The sequence below is a fragment of the Vipera ursinii genome (genome assembly GCF_947247035.1).
Source record: "Vipera ursinii genome assembly, chromosome: 2".
Lineage (NCBI taxonomy): Eukaryota > Metazoa > Chordata > Lepidosauria > Squamata > Viperidae > Vipera > Vipera ursinii.
The window spans coordinates 239,208,769-239,233,627 of NC_139513.1; the positions used below are offsets into that span (position 1 = coordinate 239,208,769).

The 24,859-nt window shown below is 34.9% G+C and overlaps 1 protein-coding gene across 1 annotated transcript in view; it reads right to left on the bottom strand.

Moving 5' to 3' along the window:
* The window catches only part of MEGF10 (multiple EGF like domains 10), a gene marked incomplete at its 3' end in the record, with an annotated part of 118,947 nt that overhangs the window by 33,665 nt on the left and 60,423 nt on the right, over window positions 1–24,859 (bottom strand). The window contains exons 6-12 of the mRNA XM_083354528.1: window positions 17,308–17,554; window positions 9,725–9,845; window positions 9,347–9,483; window positions 7,430–7,642; window positions 1,999–2,173; window positions 1,501–1,621; window positions 663–826 (exon numbers count right to left, since the gene is read on the bottom strand). Coding sequence (XP_083210654.1) covers window positions 663–826; window positions 1,501–1,621; window positions 1,999–2,173; window positions 7,430–7,642; window positions 9,347–9,483; window positions 9,725–9,845; window positions 17,308–17,554 — 1,178 coding nt within the window. The remainder of the gene's footprint in view (window positions 1–662; window positions 827–1,500; window positions 1,622–1,998; window positions 2,174–7,429; window positions 7,643–9,346; window positions 9,484–9,724; window positions 9,846–17,307; window positions 17,555–24,859) is intronic.

Sequence of the window (24,859 nt, forward strand, 5' to 3'; positions counted from 1 at the left end):
CAGGGTGCTGTCGGTCAGGGATTGCCGGCTGGCAGCCCCCAGGGGGAGAGCATTCTCTGTGGGCGCCCTTTGGAATCAACTGCCTGTTGAGCTCCAGACGGCTCCCGAACTTCGCTCTTTCTGCCGTGATCTGAAGACTTGGTTGTTTGAACAGGCCGGCCTGGACTAAGGGTTTGAGTTTATTTTAACTATTTATTGTTAGGGCCAATTAATTTTTCTTTTTAACTTTTGTATGTTGCATTTTATTGCCCTGTACACCGCCCTGAATCCTTTGGGAGAAGGGCGGTATAGAAATTTAATAAAATAAATAAATAAATAAATACCCAAATTGCATTAACACCAAACTCATGAATGAGACATTCTACATGAGGTGTGCCAAACTGCTGCCCCGTGGGCCAGATGTGTCACGATGAAACCGCGCCCACCCCATTGCCAGCAATGGGGGAAAAGTTCCGATACATTGTCAACACGTGACCTCATGAATTTGACATGTCTGTTCTACATTGTTTATACTTCAAAGTGAGTGTAGGAAGAAGATGGAAAAATTACTTCAAACTGGAAAATCAAAGAATAAATTTAGAATGTCAATATGATGACTAAGGATAAATCATTATATTACTGCTATCTCCAAATCAAGCTTTCAGCGGAGTCTGCTTTATTACCTGACAGGGGTATTCACACTTTTCTCCTCTCCAACCTGGAGCACAGGTGCAGGTTCCATCCAGAATATTGCATGCTCCTCCATTAAGGCACTGACATGTTAAATTACAGCCAAGACCCCACGTCCCACTAGGACAATTTATAGAGCAGTCCACTCCGTGCCAACCTGACACAGTAAAAAGAAAATGCTTCTTTTCAGTATAGAGTTCTAAGATCTTACTTGATAAGAACAGCTGAGAGCTGATAAGCACTTCTTTCAGTTTTTGAATAGAAATCTAATTTTACATATATCATTGACTTGCCAGAATCATAGAAGGATGGCTGTGTTAGTCTATGGCAGCAAAAAACCAGGAGTCAAGCAGCATCTTTTCCAACTAGCCATTGTTATTAAAAGACATAAGCTTTTGTGAGCTGCAACTCACTTCATAAGTTGCAACTGACTTCTCAAGATGCAGTTATTGATACAAAGTCTTTAGATTTACAAATGCCATTAAGCAATTTGAGGCAAGAATTGTAAAAATATTTGCTTGTTGATGATGAGCAATAACTCTACAAATGAAAGAAATAGAGAAAATAATAAGGAATAAATATGATTACAAGACAGGAAAAGCACAGGGATCTTGATGAACATTTTTTAAAATAAGTGTTTTGGACTGATCAAGAGGAAGGAACCTGCAGTGGAGTAAACAGAATTAAAATGTGAAAGTTAAGTCTGAGAATGCTGGAAGTAGCAGTACAGTGTGGTTTATGATGCTCATTCTTTTAAAAGTCTTTAATATGTTTTGTTAAAATGTTTAGTATGAATTGCATAGTACAGAAAAGGTAAATTAGATCTCTTACCAGCTTTGCAGACACAAGAGCCATCCACTGGGGAACAAACAGCCTCATTTTTGCAATTACATACAGATGAACATTTTATTCCATATGTTCCAACAGGACAAGGAATAGAACAGTCAGAACCCTAGAATGCATTTGACAAAAGATAAGAAAAATGCAATGTTAAGGAAAATAATTAGATCTTTAAACAGAAAGATAACCTTATCAGTGTAATGATGTTACCTAGTTGGGTAATGAAACATCTACAAGATGATGGTACTTACTTGGGTAATGAAATGGCTGCAAGCAACCACTAAGACTCAGAGAACATCAAGAATTCCACAGTTCAAGCCTGAGCTCCATATATTTTCTTTTATTGAAACAAAGATGTCTTATCTGCCCTCCTGTGGGTTTTTAAGCACATCTTCTGATGGAATGTCATAATCCCAGTAGGGACTATGGAAATTGCTTCTATCTTCAAAGGCAGAGACAACCAATGAAATAACAACCAGAACTATTTACCTTAAATCCTGGAGCACAAATGCATTTTCCAGTCACACTGTCACAGTCTGCACCATTTCGGCAACTGCAGATTTGTTGACAAGATTCACCATAGAATCCCGGGGAACAGCTTTCATTACAAGAGAGCCCAGACCAGCCAGCCTTGCAAAAGCACTCTCCAGACGTTGGGTGGCAGCTGCCAAAAAGGAATGGATGGATAAAACATTTGGAGAGAATATGATATCAAGAGCCCAATGAAGAAAAATGGGCTCATTATACAAAGGATTTCACACAAAGAAGTTATTTAGAAAAATATCCTCAACTGGTACAGAGGTGGGTGGAAGTAATGGACCATGTGGTCTAATATTAATCTACTGCAATATGAATACTCTACTAATAATAATAGCATTTACATATTTTATGTTTTAAAATAAAATCTGTGCTGAGAAAATCTACTGCTTAGATATAATTGTGAACATTTCTAATGAATTTTTGGGATGAAATATGACAGGTGTTAGCCAAATATGTACAGGTAGTCCTCAAGGCATGACCACAATTGAGCCCAAAATTTATGTTACTAAGTGAGAAATTTGTTAAGTGAGTTTGCCCCATTTTACAACTGTTCTTGCTACAGTTCTAAGTGAATCATTGCATTTGTTAAGTTAATAACATGGTTGTTAGGTGAATCTGCCTTCCTCATTGACTTTGCTTGTTAGAAGGTCAGAAAAAGTGATCACATGACCCCAGGACACTGTGATGGCCATAAATATGAACCAATTGCCAAGGATCTGAATTTTGATCATTTCACCATGGGGATGCTGCAACAGTTGTAAGTGTGAAAAACGGTCATAAGTCACTTTTTTCAGTGCTGTTGTAACTTTGAATGGTTGCTAAATGAACTATTGTAAGTCGAGGACTACCTGTAGTTCTATCCTATAAAATCAAATGTAAACTCAATTGATTCAATATTTCATTACCTTGGAACTGTAGAAATAAACAAGATAGGTTACCATGAAGATTAGGAATATAATATGTATTCTGATTGTTTAAAATAATAATAAAAATGAAACCCTATTGAAATACATTGTTGGATTATCTCAATGAATGATCTTTCCTCAATACTCAGGAAAATTAGTGCTTAAGTTAAATACATGCATGTATTTCTATCCCACCTTTCTTTGAAACAATTATAGAACTCCTTTGTCCATGTTTTCCCCACAAAAAGCCATGAAGTAGATTCGACTAGCCTGAAGTCTTCCAGGACACTTCCAAAGTTAAGGATGGATTTCAAACTTGGTTTCCTCAGCCTGGCCCAATCCTTTAGTGACTACTATACCATACAGTGGATATCTTAAGAAAAATAGTAGCTTCAAGGAATGTATTCTTGTCAGGACTGCAATAAACAAGGTTTAATCATCCCTTTTATGCTAGCTGCAACCTTGTAACTATTCCTCAGTATTTATTCATTTTCCAAAAAATCTAAACCAAATTGTATTTAATAGATACATAATTTGACCTTACATGAACCTAGGAACTTTCATCTAAATTCTGGTAGGTGTTTAGTACATGAGTTTTATGTTTTTTACTTAGAAGCAGTGCCTAATTTCTTGACAGGGGAAAGGTCAAGGGCACTGTTATAGCCTTCAAGAATGTGGATATTTTAGCTTCCATACCTGGCGTCAGACCATCTGCTCCTACCTGAAAACAGCAGTTTTATTCAATGCACAACCACACAGCTGTTATTTTGCAACAAATGGAACCATCAGCTGTGCTAAAATATATGTGCCAAGACAGTAAACACAAGGACAGTTCTGTGGTCCTCTGGCAGGAAAAGCACTTAGCTTAACTCTCACCAAAGAGAAGCCTTAACATCCAGATCAATTATGTTTACAATAGGCAGCCTGTTTAAAGATGACTGATCACTGATTGAAGTAATATTCCCTAAGGCATTCTGAAAGGGGGGAAATGTATTCAAGTCAAGACATATTAAAGGAACGATGACAGAAGATTATGTCCTTTCCGGGGTTTTTTTTAAATGCCTCTTTTCAATCCCCCTTACTCATTTTGCCAGTGTAATTTCTTACAGTTAGCTGTTCTTTATCCCTATTATTAAACTGAAGTCTGTCTATCCCCAATATATCACTTTTCTTATGTTTGTGTGTAAAACATGTAAATAAATATATGGAAAATCAAAAGAACATGTTCTCTCTCATTCTTCTATGTTTAAAATATTTGAGAAGAAATGGGCAAATTGTAATTTATTACTATTGTTACTATTTAAAATGCATTTGTCTCAACTTTCATTGTGACATTGTGGCATATTAGACACACATTATGCAAACCTAATGAAGCAGTGCAGATCCAAAAATCTTCATTTAATCTCAGCTGAGGAACGTTGTTCTCATTCATATATTTCTAGAGTAGTTATATCTCTAATAATTAGTACATATTGATAAAATGTATTTCATTTTCCAGTCAGAAATTTAAGTGAAATCTGACTACTAGCTGGGACAATAATACTTCACTAATAGACTAGAAGTTTGCCACTTATTTCTCTCTTTTTAATCATTTTCTAACCCAGAAGAATTCAGCTGGGTCAAGGCCAGATATTTCCCAAGCACAAACTCCTCCATTCTGGCATGGGCATCTTTGTTCAGCACAAGAGATGATGTCACTGATCTAGGACTAAAACCTATGTCTCATATGTTTAGATGTTATGTTGCTCCCAGGCAGAAGTGCTTTGAAGGACTCTTCCCTGGAGCCAGCACTTAAAGGTGCTTTTAAAAGGGGAATTGGCTCCTAAGAAGCTTGCTTCAGTCACCCTTTATATTCCCCCTCTGAAGATAAAGCAGAGGATGCTTGGAAATGATCCATCTGAACAGCTTTCTAAGGGTAGCTCAAACAGGCTTCAGAATCATGCTTTTTATTCTTAACCATTTTTTATTTTGGCTTTGAAAATAAGGAAAACATCTGTGTTATTTTAGATCAATGAGAAACTACATCTGGCAGTACTTTGGAAATAAATAATAATCATTGGTTGTACTTTAGGAGTATAGGTCTGGTAACCATGGGCAACACTGAAGCAAGAAACCAATAAAGAAACAACAGAAAGTGTGATCATTTTAGAAAAATGTTTTCTACTTCATTTTCTTTTATTGTTTTGTGTGTGTTTGTGTGTGTGTGTGTGTGTGTGTGCGTGCGTGCGTGCGTGTGTGTGTGTGTGTGTGTGAGAGAGAGAGAGAGAGAGAGAGCGCAACGGAATCCACGTACAATGGAAATGAGGCCAAATGTGGTAAACAAATACAGTGAGTTAAAAATTATCATAATCCATGATTAAACATAGAAAATTAAAATACTTGAACGCTTTTGTTGTAGTTACTTTAACTGGCAGTACTTAGGTTGTGTAGAGTTTGAAGAATGATATAAATGCGTAACTCTTTTAAAAATAAATCTTAGGAAATTAGGTTGCATGAAGATCAAAGTGAATCTATATTTAATCAACAATTATTGACAGAGAAATGTGAAATGTACACGCTGTCAGGGCATTCAAAACTGTTTGTTTGTTACTATGATGATATATATAAGAAAAGCCTTCTTGATTATAAAAATTAGAATCATAACTTGAACTTTAATATATCTGCAGTATTAATTTTTGGCATTGACTCATATTTTTGCTGTTTGTGCTCACACACACATACACACATTATATAAACACATACATTTTTTCACTTAGACTATAAGCTAAATACCTGTAATACCATTTAAAGTTCACTCTTCTATATTCTAAAGTGAACAATACAATGCTGCTACATTCATATTATTGCTAAATCCATTCAATTTGTTACAGAAAGGAAGAGATGTTTAAAAAACAAATTCTATAATAAGTGTTTCTATTTGAATCAGAACATTTTTTAGTTTGACTTGCCCACAAGCTTTCCTTCAGTGGTATAAATGAACAGCTGTGTTGAACATGAATCAACTTAATCCTTGAAATATCAGAAATGCTATATAATGTTGTGCCATACATTCTTGTCAATTTAAAATGTCTGCCACAAATTTAGTTATTTTCTAAGTTAATGTCTACATTAATTGCAGGACACTTGATAAACAGTCCAGCCCAGGTCCTACTTATTGAACATTGTTGTTGAAGGACAAGAAATGGAAAAACAGTGAATACGCCACTGAATAGAAAAGTTAATGGAAATGTTGCTGGCTTCCAACTCTAGTACTAAACCCAACAAGTACTTGGAATTTTTAAGTATATATTCCTCATGAACAATGATATCATAGAATGAAGGATGCATTTCTTTAGAAGTTCTCTTCTAAATAGACCATGAAAGATATCTAACTAAGCAAACCATGCATGGTTTTAGTTAGTAATAAATAACCTACCTTAACTGTTGTCATAACAATCAAACTCAAAATAGCTATACAGTGCATGTTAGATGATGGCTTCAACTCAGAGTAGCTGTATCTGTGTGTGAGCTCTGTGAGCTCCTTGATTTTTCAGAACTAGACCCAGCTTCCTCTCAGCTAGAAGGCAAAAAATCAAACTGCTCTATTTATTTCCAGTTTTGGCCTACTGCATTTATTTATCTAATTTCTTCTATTGTCTTAATTTGATTACATGAAGTCCTCAAGTTACAACCATTTGTTTAGTGACCATTTGAAGTTACAGCACCACTGGAAAAAGTTACTTATGACTATTTTTCACACTTATGACCATTGCCGCATTCCTATGGTCATGGGATCAAAATTCAGACATTTGGTAACAGTCATGTATTTATGACACTTGCAGTGTTCTGGGGTTATATGATCACCTTTTGTGATCTTCTGACAAGCCAGATTCACTTAACAACCATGTTGCTAACTTAACAACTGCAGTGACTCACATAACAACTGTGGAAAGAAAGGTCGTAAAATGGGCAAAACTCACTTAAACAACTGTTTTGCTTAGCAATGGAAAGTTTGGGCTCAGTTGTGGTTGTAGGTCATGGACTACCTGTAATAGCTTCCAAAGTTCTGTCAAGAAAAACAAATAAACTGTGGCTTTGTTTTTATTAATAGGTCATGAACATGAAATCTACATTCTTAACATTTGTTTTCCTAAAAGAAACATGGAGCAAAAATCAAGATTTTTTTTTTAGGTATTAACATTTATAGAAAGAAATCCAAAGATTTTAACCCTTGTGAACAACTTTAACTACAACTACCATATCAGAATATCTGGAGAAACAAATCCTTCCTCACATTCTTATATTTCCTGTCATATTCTCACTAGTGATTCATGGTGATATATTGTTATTGCTGTGGCTATACAAGTTTGCCTGTATTGGTGATTTGTCACAATAGCTGAATGACATTATAAGACCACTATAAAAAAACTACTGAAAAATTTGCCCAAGACTTATTGGCAAATTCCACACAGATATAACAAAAATATCTAAAGTACCTGTAAGTATTTGGCAAATGACAGGGACACCTTTTGTCGCATTTAAGACCATAAACTACTTCAGCACATAGCCTTGTTTCACAGTGTACTCCGGTATATCCTGGCTCACAAAGACATTCGCCACTAATATGATAGCATTTTCCACCATTCATGCATTGGCAGATCTCTGCACATTGTATTCCAAAAGTTCCAACTGGACATTCATCTTGACACCTGGTGAGAAGACCAGGAAGAAAAATATTTTCACTTTCTATAAAAAAATATTCTAAAATATACATTTAATTCTTCTCAGATAATAGCACTATATACATAACAGATCCAAACACAATCATGCATACAGATACAATTTAATGCAACAAAAATCACCTTTTTAAATATGGTTTCCTGGATAACAATTAAAGCAAACCATGCTCTTATTTATGTCTTAAACAGGATCATATGTACCTCTTAGCAGAGTTATTACAGAGATATTATAAAAAGAAGACATGGTTAGAATGGAGTATTGCAGGCTAATTCTGCTGACTGGCAGCAGTTCGATCCTGACCAGCTCGAGGTTGACTCAGTCTTCCATTCTTCTGAGGTCAGTAAAATGAGAACCCAGACTGTTGGGGACAATATGCTCTCTCTGTAAACTGCTAAGAGAGGGCTATAAAGCACTATGAACTGGTATATAACTCTAAGTGCTATTGCTGTTGCTATTGTTTTCTTTTCAAGAATTGTTCCTCTTGAATGGCCATTATGAAGGACAACAATGAGGTAAAATTATAAACATCTCATTTCCATATAAAATGCAGTGAATGCTATTGCTGCTGCTAATGTTGAGTTGGCAGTTACTGAGCTACATAGAAAAATAGTTTTCTATATTTAAGCAAATGCTTATTCCACAAAGTGCCATTTGATTTATTATGTGAGGATTTATTCACTTAAGTGTCCACCACTAAATCAAATTCAGTAGGACAAACTAGAGAACATGATATTTCCTGTGAGAGTTGAAAGGGGAACATCCCAGACATCTGTGTGCCATTAGATGTTGCTCTTTATAACATAAAATAATGTTATGTAGAGTTAATTGAAGGTTAGGAAAAGGGACCAGGATTATAGCCAGCTGGCAACACATTCCTTTCAAACAACACACATAGTATGCAAGATTTTAGAAAATACAAAAAGTTCTTATAATTTAATAGCTAAAAAAGAATCCAGTGGAAAGTTATTCTGCACAAATCCCATAAACATGACAAATGGTAGGATAAAAAAAACGCTATCATAAAGTTCACTTAAAAACTTCTGGGACAGAATTTTCTCCTCTTCCCTTCTGAAAATGATTCTTGTTACCATACCAAGAAGATTAAATATAGGAAAAAAGAAGATACTAAGTCCCTAACATCTACAGGGATGAAAAAGTGTTATTGTTGTGCCACATAGGAAGTGGAGAGAAGGCAGTGTAGTGATGATATTCAGAAAAAGAATGGGTGGAAGAAAAGGTGCTTACAACTTTGCTCCCAACCATGGGAGTCTTCACATGATTTATGTCCTCACATAAAACAATCACCGATTAAAGAACAATAAAATAGGAGGAGTACGGTAAATGTAAAAAGATGACATGGGGCAGTGGTTTTTAATTTTTTCATATTATGAATTGCAGTGAAGTGGCCAAACTATTCAGAATGAGAAAAAAAGACAAAAAAGTGCAAATAGGTTTTTAAAATAAGGTCAACGAATACATAGCTAAGGAAAATAAGTTAGCTATATACAGTAATTGAATTCCAATTAGTTTCTTAATTAAAATTGAACCAGCTTGGGTTTTGCTTAGTTTTGACTGGAACAGTATTCAAGTTTGCATAATGCTGTATATTCATTCAATTTTCCCTTTTTTCCCCAATCATGATGATCAAGTGTTCTGAAAAATTTTATTCTTACCGTTCTCCTGTATACCCTGAACTGCAATGACATTGACCAGTGGCTAAATCACATGTCCCTCCATTGTGGCACTGACATTCTTGGGAACAATTATTTCCATAACGCCCTTCTGGGCAAGGCTGACCACAGACTGTGCCCTGTTTGAAAATAGAATACCAGATACTGTATGTTTTCTTGTGAGTGTTAGATTGTTAATTTGTTGGAATCTTTATGCTGTAAAAGAAAGCTAATCCTAGATTTTAATCTTCCATAACAGTAATAGATTCAAATAAATCATTTCCCTTATTTCCTGCATTTAAGCTAGAATTAAAACTCCTAAAACATACCCATGAAATATAAGAGTCAAAAGCAATGAAAATTTATAGAAATTATAGCTACCATCCATCCAGGAGGGCAGGCACATTCTCCCGTTACATGATGACAAACTCCTCCATTCTGGCATGGGCATCTTTCTTCACACTGAGGCCCATGTTTGTCAGGCGGACAAAGATCCCCACAACTAAAAACAAGGCAAATACACACACACACATACAGAGAGAGAGAGAGAGAGAGAGAGAGAGAGAGAGAGAGAGAGAGAGAGAGAGAGATTAGTTAATTATAAGAGAAATGGTGAGAATAATTTCTTTACTTAAGAAAGTGTTTCTATTTATAAATGCCAACAGATTATTCTTGTTTTATCCATTTAAAAACTGTAAAAAATCTTTCTCTACTTAATAGGAATTTCTAATCCAGATAAAGTGGGTGTAATGTTAAAAGTTTTGAGTGCCGCGGTGGGATGACACATCCTTTGGGAGTTCCCGAAGGACTGTCACTTTTCAGCTGTTTGGGGGGTCTGTATGAGTTCCAGACAGATCAGAGCCATCCTGTAGGGACGGTGAAGAGGGGAAGTACAGTTTGGCAGCACAGGAGGGATTGCAACCTCCTGGAGAGCAGACAGAAGCTTCCCGGACCAGGAGCTGTCAGATGGCCATTGCGAGCCATCACAAGCCGGGGCAGCCACTTGGAAGATCTGGAAAGTAAATTTGGAGGACTGCCTGGGTGAGACAATTGAGAAACCTTAAATGCTGGAAATTGTGGGGGGCAGGAAATAAGAAGAATTTGAAGCCATGGAGAAGTGGGGGGGAGTGGACTTTTAAGCTGCTCCTCTTCCAGAATTACAGTGGCGGACAACAAGGCAAAAGAAGGCAATGAATCAAGTATCTCGGCTGAGAATACTCTTGAAGCTTATGAAAAAAATATGGGAGGGTAAGTGACCTTGAATGACATCTGCTGGACTCACTGATAAGAAGTTTACAGAGTCTGTTTTTTAGTTTGCGGAATGGTGGATTGTTTTTCACTTTGGAGACCATATTTTTGATTTTCTCTTCTTTTGGACTAAGGCACGGAGATTCTGAAACGAACAAAGAGCGTAACCTGTATGGATTTTTTCCCCTTTTTTAGATATAAGGATATTTGGCTTTTTCTTTTTCTTTTTCATTCCTTTTCCCCTTGTTCTCACCTTTTTTTGTCACTGAATTTTTTGTATTTTGTATTTTATTATTATTATTATTATTATTATTATTATTATTATTATTATTATTATTAATAATAATAATAATAATCTTTTTGGAGCACATTTGGATTATAATACACCATTGACATTTGGATTACAAACTACTGGAGAAAATGAAGAAGACCACAACACACCCAGCAACAGCTGCCCTAATATCACAGAGTCCGGTGGCACAGAAATCACTGGACAACACAACGCAGCAAGATAGATCTAACATGGAATTGAAAAATATGATACTGGCTCTACACACAGACTTCAAAGAAGGGATTGGCAAACTAGAAGAGGACTTAAAAGAGGTCAAAGAACTGATGGAGAAAAATGAACAAAGACTGCAACAAGCTGAAGAAAGAATTGAACAGATAAGAGACTAGAAGAGATTGATAACTGACTTACATTAACAGACAGGAATCAGGAAAAAATGATTATCACTTTAGAGATGGATAGAGCTGATTATTATTTAAGATTCCAAAATGTTGAAGAAGAAAAGGGAGAGAACCTAGCAGATGTAATGGCGGGAATATTAGCAGAAGCATTGGAGGAAAGCAAGGAAAAGGTAATTAATGATATAGATGAGATATTTAGAACACATACTAGATATGCAACGAGAAATACTCTCCCCAGAGAGGTGCATATAAGATTTACTAAAAAAGCATTAATGGCAGATATACTACAGAAGCTGAGAAATGTTAAAATAAAATATAAAGGAAGAGAGATAGTGATGTTAAAACAGATCCCAAGAAGAGTGAGAGACCTGAGAAAGGAGTATCAATTTCTGACGAAATGCTTAATTAAAAAAGGGATAAATTTTAGATGGTTAATACCAGAAGGAGTAATGATAAATTGGTAAGAACAGAGACATAGACTGGACATAATAGAGAAAGCAGAACTTTTCTATGATCAATACTTTGGGCAGCAAGAAGAAGAAAGGCTGAGAGGGGAAAGAGTAATCAGACAGCAAGGAGACGAGACAGAGAAGCAACGCAGTAAGTATAGCATAGAACAGGAGGAAAGGGTGTTGAGAGAAGGGACGAGAGCATAAGAGGCAAAGGAGCAAAGAGAGATGAGAATAATGAGAGCAACTAAAACCTCAAATAAATAATCATGGAAGAAGAGATAAAAGCAATTTTGATAAATGTAAATAGACTAAATTTGGCTATAAAAAGAAAAAGAACACTAAATAAATTGGGGAAATTAAAAATGGACATAATTTGCTTACAGGTATTAGAATATCCAAAATTGGGAGAATTATATACCTCACTTACAGATCAGAGTAAAAGAGGTGTGGTATTATATATTCAAAAAGCAATACAAACCAAATTGATATATTCAGATGAAGAAGGGCAAATTTTAATGGTGGAAGTAATTATGAATTGTAAAAAAAACTTTATTGGTAGCGATTTATGCCCCAAATGAAAACCAAGAAAACTTCTATTCAAAATTACATCAGAAAATAATAGAATTGGAATTTGAAAGCATATGTATGGTTGAAGATCTGAATGCTATTGTAAAGGCCGGGCTGGATTATAATACGACAAAAAAAAAAGACCCTAAGGAGAACACTTCCAAAAAATTTTCATAATATGGTGGATGAATTAAATATATTAGATGTTTGATATGGACATCAATAGACTTATTCACAAATACACAAAATATAAACATAGAAATAAACACATGGGTGGACCACAACCCAGTGACAATTATATGGAAAGGACAAAAGATGAACAAGATGGACATTAAATCAAACTGTATTGAATGAAAAAGACTTCCAGCCATATATGGAAAAAGAAATGACTTTCTTCTTCAAGGAAAACAAAAAAGAAGATACCTCACTTCAAAATGTCTGGGATACAGCGAAAGCGTACATGAGAGGACTTGCTATATCTTATATGGGGAAAAAGAATAAACAGAAAAGACAAACTAGGGAAAAAACTGGAAGAAGAATATAATACTTTTGAGAAAGAATTACAGAAAGATACACAAAACAAAAAGTTAAAAAATTGAATGGACTTGAACAAGCATAAAATGAACTTAATAGAAAATGAAGAAGTGGCAATGAAAATAAAGGCAGCTAAGCAAACCTTTTTTGAACACGCAAAAACAGATGGCATTGATGTTTTTGGATGTGCAGAAAGCGTTCAATAATGTTAATTGGCAATTCATGATAAGACATCTACAGATTATGGATTTTGGGGAGAAATTTATAAATGTAATTAAAGCAATTTACAATAAGCAAATAGCCAAAATAATGATTATTGGAGATATGACTGAAAAGATTAATATTATGAAGGGAACAAGGCAGGGATGCCCTTTATCCCCATTATTGTTTGTATTGACATTAGAGATACTAAATAGAACTATAAGACAGAATAACGATATAAAAGGTATGAAAGTTAAGAGAGAAGAATATAAGCTACAAGCTTTCGCATATGATCTAGTATTTAACTTGGAGGAGCCACTAGAGACAGGAGCTGTATTAATAGAACAAATAGAAAAATATGGTGAGGTAGCAGGTTTGAAGATTAATAAAGATAAAACAAAAATGTTAGTGAAAAATATTACTGAAAAACAAAGAGATTTGATGGGAAAGTTAGAGATACAGATTGTAAAGAAGGTAAAATATCTGGGGATTCATCTGACAGCAAGATGTATAACGATTAAAGAAGATAACTATTATAAATTGAAAAGACAAATCCAAGTAGATTTGTATAAATGGAAAAGGGTACAACTATCATTAATGGGTAGGATTGCAATAATCCAAATGAATATATTACCACAATTGTTGTTTTTGTTTTCAACAATACCAATATGATTGAAAAAGAAATATTTTGAGGGGCTAAATAAAATAATTTTGAAATATATTTGGCAGGGGAAAAAGGCAAGGATTAATCTAAAAATGTTACAGGATGCAAGACTCAGAGGTGGGTTTGGCTTACCTAATTGGGAATTATATTACCAGGCTGCAGCATTGTCATGGATGAGAGAATGGATTTTACTGAGGAATACTAGATTATTGACATTAGAGGGACATGACTTACAGTTGGGATGGCATGCATTCATATGGTATGGGAAAAATAGAATACACAGCTATTTCCAGAGACATCATATCAGGAATTCTTTATTGATGGTTTGGGAGAAAATAAAGAGAAAGCATTACTTGAGGATTCCAGATTGGCTCTCAACTATGGAAGCGTTAATACACCCCAATATGTTTAACATGGGAAACATTATAAGATATAAAGACCTATTTACAGACACGGGGAAGCTGAAAACAGAGGAACGAGGAATAAACATGGATTTGTACATGAGAACACAAATACAATCTAGATATTCTCTGTGGGTGCGCCTGCCCTCTGGAACCAGCTGCCCGCGGAGCTTAGGACCGCCCCCAACCTTCGTTCATTTCGCCGGGACCTGAAGACCTGGCTCTTCGAGCTTTCCGGCCCAGGCTGAAAGTTTTTAATTGGGGTTTTTTATATTTTTTTCAGAGATTAAATTTAATTCTTTTTAATTCTTTTTAATTTTTGTATCAATGTTTTAAGTACCCTGTAAACTGCCCTGAGTCCTTTGGGAAAGGGCGGTATATAAATTCAATAAAATAAAAAATAAAAAATAAATATTAAAAAGATGCTAAAATAGATGGTTTTAATTTGGGGAGAACAGAGTTAGATGAAATACTTACGGGAACTGAAGAAAAATGGATTTAAAAAATGTATAGCTACTTACTATATAGGGAATTAGAGGAGGAACAAGTTAAGGAGTCAATGATAAAATGGTCAAGAAACTTTGGATATACGATTGAATTAGATAGATGGCAGCAATTATGGGAAAGAAACTATAAACTGACAATGGTGACAGCGTATAAAGAAAATATGTACAAGATGTTCTACAGATGGCATATGTCTCTAGAAAGACTAGCTAAAATGTTTAAGGACAGATCTATGAAATGTTGGAAATGTCATCAAATACCAGGCTCTTTCTATCATATGTGGTGGATGTGTGTAGAAGCTAAAACCTATTGGAATATAATTAGAACGTGGATAGAAAAGATGATAAAACAACGTATAGAACTAAGACCAGAAATATTCCTGTTAGGTATTTTACCAGAAAAATATAGTAAAGAGAACACATATTTGATTATTCATATAACCACTGCAGCTAGGACTGTGTTTGCACAAAACTGGAAGGCACTGAAAGCTCCTCCAGAAGAAAAGGTGATCAGGAAAATAATGGAATGTGCGGAAATGAATAGATTAACAATGATAATTAAAGATAAGACAGAGTCAGAGTATTATGAAATTTGGGGAAAATTTTATGAGTGGGTGAAAAAGAGAATAGGCTTAAAAGACGGCTAACACTAATTTAGATGGAAGAAAAATTAGGAGATAAGGAGGGAGACCCAGGCGACACAGTGTTGCATAACTGGAGGTAGTATAAAAATTTATAGAAGTATATACCAAGAAGGCCAGATGTATAGAAATATTGACATAATAGAAAATTAATGTTATCATACCTAATATAGACATTGAAAATCTAAGGAGAGGAGCTGCTCGGACCTCACCCCTGAATTGTATCGGAAGAGGAATGGGAGGGAAGAAAGGAGAGGAGAGAGGGAAGAGAGTAGAGGAGGGGGAAGGAAGAAGGAAGGTTGGAGGGAAAGAGGAGTTGAAGTGGGGAGAAATGGGAGGGGAGTGGTGAGGGAAAGAGGACAGGAGAGGAAGAAGAGGGAAGTAGGAAAGAAAGGAGAAAGGGAAAAAGAAAGTAGAGAAGAGGGAAGAGAGAGAAGAAGGGTGGATACAGTGAAAGGGGAGATGGACGAGCAGCACCCAAACTTACGTGTATGTATTTATGTATGCAGTATATTTGTTGATTTGTTTGTGAAAGAAATGGAAAAATGAAAATGAAAATGAAAAAGAAATAGGACAAACGGCCGCAAAAGTTGATGGAGTTAGCAGAGGTAGCTAAACTGATTGCTTTGATTAAAAAAACAAAAAAAGAATACAATAAATTTTGTTATTGCATGGAAACCGCTTCTGGACATTGTGCTTGAGGGGGGGGGAAGGAAACTTTGATTTTGGGTTTTACCTATTAGATAATTTTGTTGTTATAGAAACGGCTAGTATATATTATATAAAAATAAAAAGTGGAAGTTTGAAAAAAAATGTTAAAAGTTTCAATGTATTTGCTACTTAAAAATATCCTTTATCGACTTTTGATTAATTTTTTTCCAAATTGTCTCCTGAATCCTACCTTATTTTGTGGCAAAATACTAGGCTTGAATTAGAGATTGTATATTGTTGCTATGTGTGGTGCACAATTACTTAGTCAATATTCTTATATTGCTTATATTCATGGCAAATAATGAGCTTATGCCTTAAGCAATCAAATATATTTATTATATAAAGTTAAAAGAAATTATATACAAAAATAGCTTATAGTCCTGCTTTCTCTATTCACAATTAACTATTCCCTTTTTAAAAAATAAAAATAAAATCTGATCACTACCCCTGTTTTAGCCTTTACAGAAAGTTCTATTCAGGTGAGTTGCTGAAATGTTCATTCTTTAGATTGCTTTGGGAAAAAATGATGCCTTCTCTATATTCTGGTCCATGATTTTCTAGGCAATTTCAAGGGAACTTTTGGCATGAACAAGCTGTAGATGAATTCATTATAGCTTGATATCATCCTTTCCCAAATCAACTCCAAGCAATTTTGCAGTTGCATCTATTTAGTTGTGATAGGATGGTAAGAGGAAAATAATCGTGATTCAATCTAAGTCATAACGGAGGATGGATTTGAACTTGCATTTCCCTGGTGCAAATACACACTATATTACCAGAGTTTTCTTTCTTGACTTTCTCATATTTACTGTTTTAATATTTCTATTGTTATAAAAATATACTGAGAACATTCATTCTGGCTTTTGTAAATCAGAGTCCACTGTGTCGGATGCATGAAATGGTATCCTTCCACATCTCATCCAATGGGCTCTGGACCATGAAATATTCAGCTTCAGTATATTGATTAGTCTTGAAGTTTCAACTAGAATCTATTTAAACTCTTTTTATACTGCCTAAGGACAAAAACCCTTCCAACGTATTAAAAAAGGAATCAAGCATTACTAAAAACAACATAAAAACAATGCATTATACACATTTAATATTCCTCAAAATATTAAAATATAGTTTGTTTTGTCATATTTTTGTTGCTTATTAGTTATCCATATTGGATTTGGAACTGAGAAAACATTTCAAATCCCAATAAAAATATTCGCAGAGCGCAAATTACTTTTTATCATCACCAGAAGAATAATCATAGCATGAGGACAATATTGCCATCTTCCTTGTAAAAGAAAAAAATAACTGTAAAATTCACTAATATTCCACACATAACCAATATATCAATCACATACAAAGCTCCAGTATATCCAGGGGCACATCTGCATTCTCCAGTAATGTGATTACAGGTGGCTCCATGCTGACACTGGCATTTTTGGTGGCAATCATTTCCATATGTGTCTTGGTCACAGTGTTCCTCACAGCGCCATCCCTTGAATCCTGCAGTACAGTGGCAGGCTCCAGTGATGGGATTACACAAAGCTCCATTTTTACACTGGCAGCGACTACTGCAGTGGGGTCCCCAATGGTAACTATCACATGCTGCACAGAAAAGAGAAAGCAAGATTATAGGGCCTCCTTGTCAACATATTCTCCCTGCTATTTAATTAATTATGATACTGTGGCAAAGTGAATTGCTCAATTTTCATCTTAAAATTATGTGTGAGAAAAAAATATCATTATACTGCATTTATAATTACAATGATATATTATTAAATACAATTTGTCTTGATATAGCTATATTGTTAAATATAATTTATTTACATATTATATTTATATAAATTGTATTTTAAAAAGCAAAAGCTGTCTTACTTGTATTACAATAAAACATATGGTGAGAAATGTTAAAAGATCATTTTTAAGCAAATGTACAGTAATGTGAAGTTTTAAGCAGGAAATATACAGACACATACCAGTATTGTTTCCTTCCTAACTTTCTTTATGGGTTTGTTTGTTTGTTTGTTTGTTTGTTTGTTTGTTTGCTATCTGAGGTGGATCACAAAGGCCTCAGTTCCTCTCTGAAAATTTGTTAATCTTTCTTTCTAACCTATCTCCATGATTGGAGTGATGATAGAAATTATACGTACCTCTAGTGCTTATAGAAAATGCAGAAAATAAGAAAATAATATTTAAAAAAATAAAATATAGCTATACTACTATGTATTAGCAGTCCAAACTGTACCAGTAATGGACATTCGTTATATGTAGACCTTGAAAAAGGGATCAAGACCTGCCAATTGTAAAGTTTAATAAGAGAAATCCTTGTAAACACATTTCTTTTCCAAGTTTCACAGAGAAAATGTTATGGAAGATTTTTTTTAATGATAAACTGTAAATAATCTCTAAAAAGATCATATGAAGTTCACTAAGAATTTACTAAACACATCCTTACAGCATCCGCTTTCATTTTCATGCTGAACTGAAAATAAAATGGCAATATCCTTGCTAATAATTGTCACTGGACCATTTTAGTGACTATTTTTCCCATTGCTTTCTCCTGAGGCGAAACAGACCTATTATTTTTAGACCTTAGATGAGACAAAAAGAACTCATGGCATCTCCTCAAACCGATCATTACTCTAGCGTAAAGCTAAATTCTTCAGACTACCCAAATAACAATAGTGGGTTCTTAACAAAGATTTTTTTCCCATTAATGTGTCTTATACATTACTTAGATAAGCCAGCTTTGTCTTGAACACAATTCTCTAATGATGTTGTGATTTGTAATACACAATAAAATATGACTGAATCTAGGGAAAAATACCTTCACTCAACACAACATGTAATGTAATGCTAAACTACTACCCTGCATATAGTACAGAATATACTCTTCCAAACTGTGTTTTGTGTGTGTGTGTATATATATACATATACATACATACATTCATACATACATACATACATATGTGTGTGTGTGTATACACATATATAATGTAAATAATTTGAATAGTTCTGGTGGACTAGAAAAAAGTATGTTCATGTGTAATTGTAGTGGAACAGCCAAGTCTACAGGATATATAAATTTAATAGTAATAATTTTAAAAGTCAAGTGTACAGGACAGAAACCTGAACATGTTAAACCTCCTACCAGAAGCCTTATGGGTGTTAACACCCTGCAGCTATTTTGGGATAACGCTTTAATAATTCCTGCTGTCACTCACCAATCTTCTCAGCAATGCCGTATACAATATCCATTTGCAAAAAGATTGGGGATGTAGCAGACATATCAGAGGTTGCCCTAGTTTCTTGGATTATAAATGCAAGAGGGGAGAGATGTACTTTCAGACTTGCAATACTCTGTTAATGTAACCTTACAATAAAAATAGAGTTAATACTCCTCTTTGTCTGAACTATCTTGAAGGGTGACAAGGTCTGAGATGAAAAGATGTGAATTCTTGTCTGCGATTGGACTGCAAATATGTTGGTCTGTGGTATTTTGTGCTTATCCTTCACAGCAGTAATTAGCCTCTTTTAATCTTGGAAAACAATGTTTTGAAAATATGTATGCTTGCATTAGGTTTGTTGGACAGATTGAGTTTTTCCAAAGACTGATCAGACCACAAGACTAATTTTGTCTAGTATCATTTAGAATAGTCTCCTTTAAAGTGAAAAACAAATTGTTCTAACCAAAACATTAGAAATTGATTTAAATGTTCTGAAATATTTGAATAAAGTATCATTGATCACTGAAGAATTTTAAGGGAACAATTAAGCAGCACTGATGATAAAATGGATAAGATGTATCCCTACTGTGTGCATGCATGCTATGGTGTTAATATAGACCTGATAGAACATAGCTGACATATAAACTGTGTATAAAACATTGTACAGCTATTAAACAAATGCTATTATTGAAACACCAAATTATCCTTAAAATATGGCTTCTTATTATGTTAAAGTAAGTTGCATATTACATCTTACTGTGAGTTTGAATTTAAACTTTTCCAGTCATAAGTCTAGTATTCTTTAAAATCTACATGATCAGTTTCCCAGAACCACTATCACAACAAAAACAGCATTTTCCCCATCCATTTTTACATTTGAACAGACAACAAATAGAAATCAATTAACAAACTTATGAAAATATGTAGTTGAGTTGATGTAAACCGAAGTAAATTGTAGTTGAGTTCTAAACTTTTCAAGAAACAAATCTTGTGCACATAGCTCCCTGAAAGTCAGAGACCTGAGACAATTTCTTCAGGTTTTTAAAGCCAGAAGACCAGGACAGATAAAACAATAATGGTTTGGACAAATACCAGGGTAGACTAGCACTTCAGGGTCATTAGGATCCTAAATATTGGAATTGGATTGGAAACTGGAATTAAGGAGAAACCTCCTAACAGTGAGAACAATTAACCAGTGGGACAGCTTGCCTTCCAAAGTTGTGGGTGATTCATCCCATTCTTTTAAAGAAGAGACTGGACAGCCATTTGCCTGAAATGGTATAGGGTCTCCTGCATGAGCAAAGGGTTGGACTAGAAGATCTCCAACATCTCCTTCCAGCACTATTCTAATTGATTGATTGATTGATTGATTGATTGATTGATTGATTGATTGATATTATAGTGGCTGAATATCCAGGTATTTATTTATCCAGGGAAGAGCTTTGGTGGAGCAGTGGGCTAATGCCTCCTTAAGTAACACCAGCTGCCTGCAATTAGTGCAGGTTCGCATCCCACCAGGCTCAAGGTTGACTCAGCCTTCCATCCTTCCCAGGTAGGTAAAATGAGGACCCAGATTGTTGGGGGCAATTAAGCTGACTTTGTAATAATGCCGCTTGGGGGTGTGTGTGAAAGCCCTAATAAGCAGGCATATACATAGAATGAAGGCTACTGCTAAGCTTGTAAGCCGCCCTGAGTCTTCGGAGAAGGGCGGGATATAAATGGAATTAAAATAAATAAAATAAATAAATAAATATTTAGAGAAGCAAATATTTGGTAAGGTCAATGTTCTAGCTAGAAATTAGATTTTAGATCTCATGACTGAAGAAAGTAAAGAAGGGTAAGTAAGTAGAAAGTAAATAACAAGACAATGTTTCATAATTGACTAGATACTGTGAATTCTAATCTGTCTTAGCCACAAAGCCAGGTATGTAACCTTGTGTCAGTCACTTTCTCTCATCTCTAGAAAAGAGACAATGGCAAATCACTTCTGAAAAACCTTACTAACAAAACTGCAGGGACCTGTCCAGGCAGCTTCCAAGAATCAGATATGATTGAATGGGGTGGGGGAAGCTTAACTCCTTGGAACCACAAATTCACTTATCTTTGTCTTTTAAAAATGCTAACAAAAACAAAACAACATTTTACTCTAAACACAAATTGTGGTGGTTTTCACCTTCATTATATCACTGTATACTATGAAGACCTCACAATTCACAATTTTTTCTTGAACATTTATTTCATTTCAAATGACTACTATTTTAGACTGTAATACATAAAAATATGTAACAGCAAATATTTACTCATATCTCAAGTGAAAACCTCACACTGGGAGTTATAATATACATTAAATAAATAAAATTAAATTCCTAGGGTTCTCAAAACATGTATTCACTATAAACAACAACAAAAGAAAAGTAGAAAACTTCATGTACTTCAATGATAAATGCAATTGTTTTTACGAAGGAAGCTTTGGGAACAAATATTTTTCAAGGTATAAACATAACTGGAATATCAGAATTATTATTGGGACTCTGGTACATTTAAAGATTCATATTGGATCATATTGGATCATTGAATCATTATAATTAAACTTCAGTACATATTATTAGGCTATTTACGATCCATTTTTGGTAAATTTGCAAACTGAGAAGCAGCTTTGTTATTTTGTACACTGCAGTACAAAATTTAAGACATCTACATAGATTTCTAATGGTTTTAAAATATATTTTGAGTTAATAGTAAATAAATTATCAATCTAATCTATGGAATGATCATTCTAAATCCCAACTATATGTTTCTTTTGTTAATAACTTTTGAAAAATTAGAAAACAATAAACTTTAATAATTCCAAGAATTGATGGAACAGAATATTTGTAAGAACATTTGTAATATTCGAATCAAAGAATATTACTGCTGATAACAGAATTGCATGCAGTTCTATTTTGTTCTACAAAATAGCATAAAAATAATCATAGAATACCTGAGGTTTGCAAAGAACAATTCAACAAAATAACTGACCAAAACTATACATTTGGATCTACAATATGATTTTCTGTCAACTTTGATTATTTTAGATGTTTTGAAAATTATTGAGAATATGAGCTTATGTACTCACAATTCTAATGTTGTTTTTTTTTGCTTTAGGGTTCTTTTCATCTTGCAGTCCAGACTATATACCAAGTAAATAGTAGCATTTTATGCCTGAAAGCAGCAACATCAGACACTGTTAACAAAGCTGATGGCTTTCTCAATAGGAACAAATGGCTTTGAAAGCTGTACCATCTGAAAAGCTGGACAAAGACATATTTGATGGCCTTGAATTGAGGTGCTGAAGAAAATTGTTAAGAGTACTTCAAATCAGAGTAGAACAATCACTCCATGTTTGATGAAGTAAAACACATTGCTCTCTGAATTTATTAATAATGAAGCTAAAGCTTGCAACTGTTGGACACATAACTCAAAAATAAGAGTTATTGGAGAAGAATCTGATACCTGGAAAAATTGCAGGCAATGAAAAAATGTCAAAGACAATGTGGATAGATACTATTACTGATGTCACAAGCATGAGAGTTTACAAGAATTCAAACAAGCAGTTACTGATACACAATCCAGTAAGTCACAAAGACAGAAGTGATTAAATAACTTGAAAACAACATGCTTAGTGTTCCTTTAAATTCAGTGACCTGACTTCAAATCCCTCCTCTGTTACAAAGCTCATTTGTGAATTTCATTCAGCTAATGTTGGGCTGGTTCCAGAGTCAGTCTTTGAAATGGATGTAAGTTAAACTTGTCCTGACTAACTCAAGCTATTAATTTCTGTGGGAAAAGGATGACTAATACGTGCTGAGGTAACCCTGGTTAAATAACTGAGGTCATATGGTCATATGTGTTAATTTTTAAAAAACTATTACATAGAAACTGCATTTAAAATCTTGATTACAGAAGCAATTTTGCAGGAGGCTACCACTGTACTCTTATTATTCAAGAAAATTACTGACCTGCCTCTTCAATTCTTACTTAAAAAACCATTTTCAATATTAAATTATGTCTAACTCTGAATGTGTATCAATACACTACGTATATAACTACACTCAGGGAATATGGGCAACAATAAGCAGCTTCCAAGTTCTTTTCAAGATTGCATGGAATAGTGTAAGCAAATTTGATTGGCTATAATTAATAAAATCTGCCCAAACAGACTGTACTATGCTTACGATTTCCAAGGACTATATAGTCTATAATTTCTCAATCTGACTAAAAATAGTATGTGAAAGCCTTAATTGACCAAGGGCATGATAAACAGGAAAGGATATAAGATAAGAAAAAAGATATGAGCATGAATTAACAAATGAAGTGCATGAAAGAACTACAATATGTTGTAGAACTATGAAATTAAGGCAAAGGGAAATAATGTAATAAATCTGAATGAAGGTGACACGATCTAGTGGAGTGAATAAATACAGTCATGGCCGAAATTGTTGGCACCCCAGATATTTTTTCCAGAAAATCAAGTATTTCTCACAGAAAAGTATTGCAGGAACACATGTTTTGCTATACACAGGTTTATTCCCTTTGTGTGTATTGGAACACAACAAGAAAAGGGAGGAAAAAAGCAAATTGGACATAATGTCAAACAAAACTCCAAAAATGGGCCGGACAAAATTATTGGCACCCTTTCAAAATTGTGGGTAAACAAGATTGTTTCAAGCATGTGATGCTCCTTTAAACTCACCTGGGGCAAGTAACAGGTGTGGGCAATATAAAAATCACACCTGAAAGCAGATAAAAAGGAGAGAAGTTCACTTAGTCTTTGCATTGTGTGTCTGTGTGTGCCACGCTAAGCATGGACAACAGAAAGAGGAGAAGAGAACTGTCTGAGGACTTGAGAACCAAAATTGTGGACAAATATCAACAATCTCAAGGTTACAAGTCCATCTCCAGAGATCTAGATTTGCCTTTGTCCACAGTGTGCAACATTATCAAGAAGTTTGCAACCCATGGCACTGTAGCGAACCTCCCTGGTCGTGGATAGAAGAGAAAAATTGATGAAAGGTTGCAACGCAGGATAGTCCGGATGGTGGATAAGCAGCCCCAAACAAGTTCCAAAGGAATGCAAGCTGTCCTGCAGGCTCAGGGAGCATCAGTGTCAGCGCGAACTATCCGTCGACATTTAAATCAAATGAAACGCTATGGCAGGAGACCCAGGAGGACCCCACTGCTGACACAGAGACATAAAAAAGCAAGATTACAGTTTGCCAAAATGTACTTGAGTAAGCCAAAATCCTTCTGGGAAAACGTCTTGTGGACAGATGAGACCAAGATAGAGCTTTTTGGTAAAGCACATCATTCTACTGTTTACCGAAAATGAAATGAGGCCTACAAAGAAAAGAACACAGTACCTACAGTGAAATATGGTGGAGGTTCAATGATGTTTTGGGGTTGTTTTGCTGCCTCTGGCACTGGGTGCCTTGAATGTGTGCAAGGCATCATGAAATCTGAGGATTACCAAAGGATTTTGGGTCACACTGTAGATCCCAGTGTCAGAAAGCTGGGTTTGCGTCCGAGATCTTGGGTCTTCCAGCAGGACAATGACCCCAAACATACGTCAAAAAGCACCCAGAAATGGATGGCAAGAAAGCGCTGGAGAGTTCTGAAGTGGCCAGCAATGAGTCCAGATCTGAAT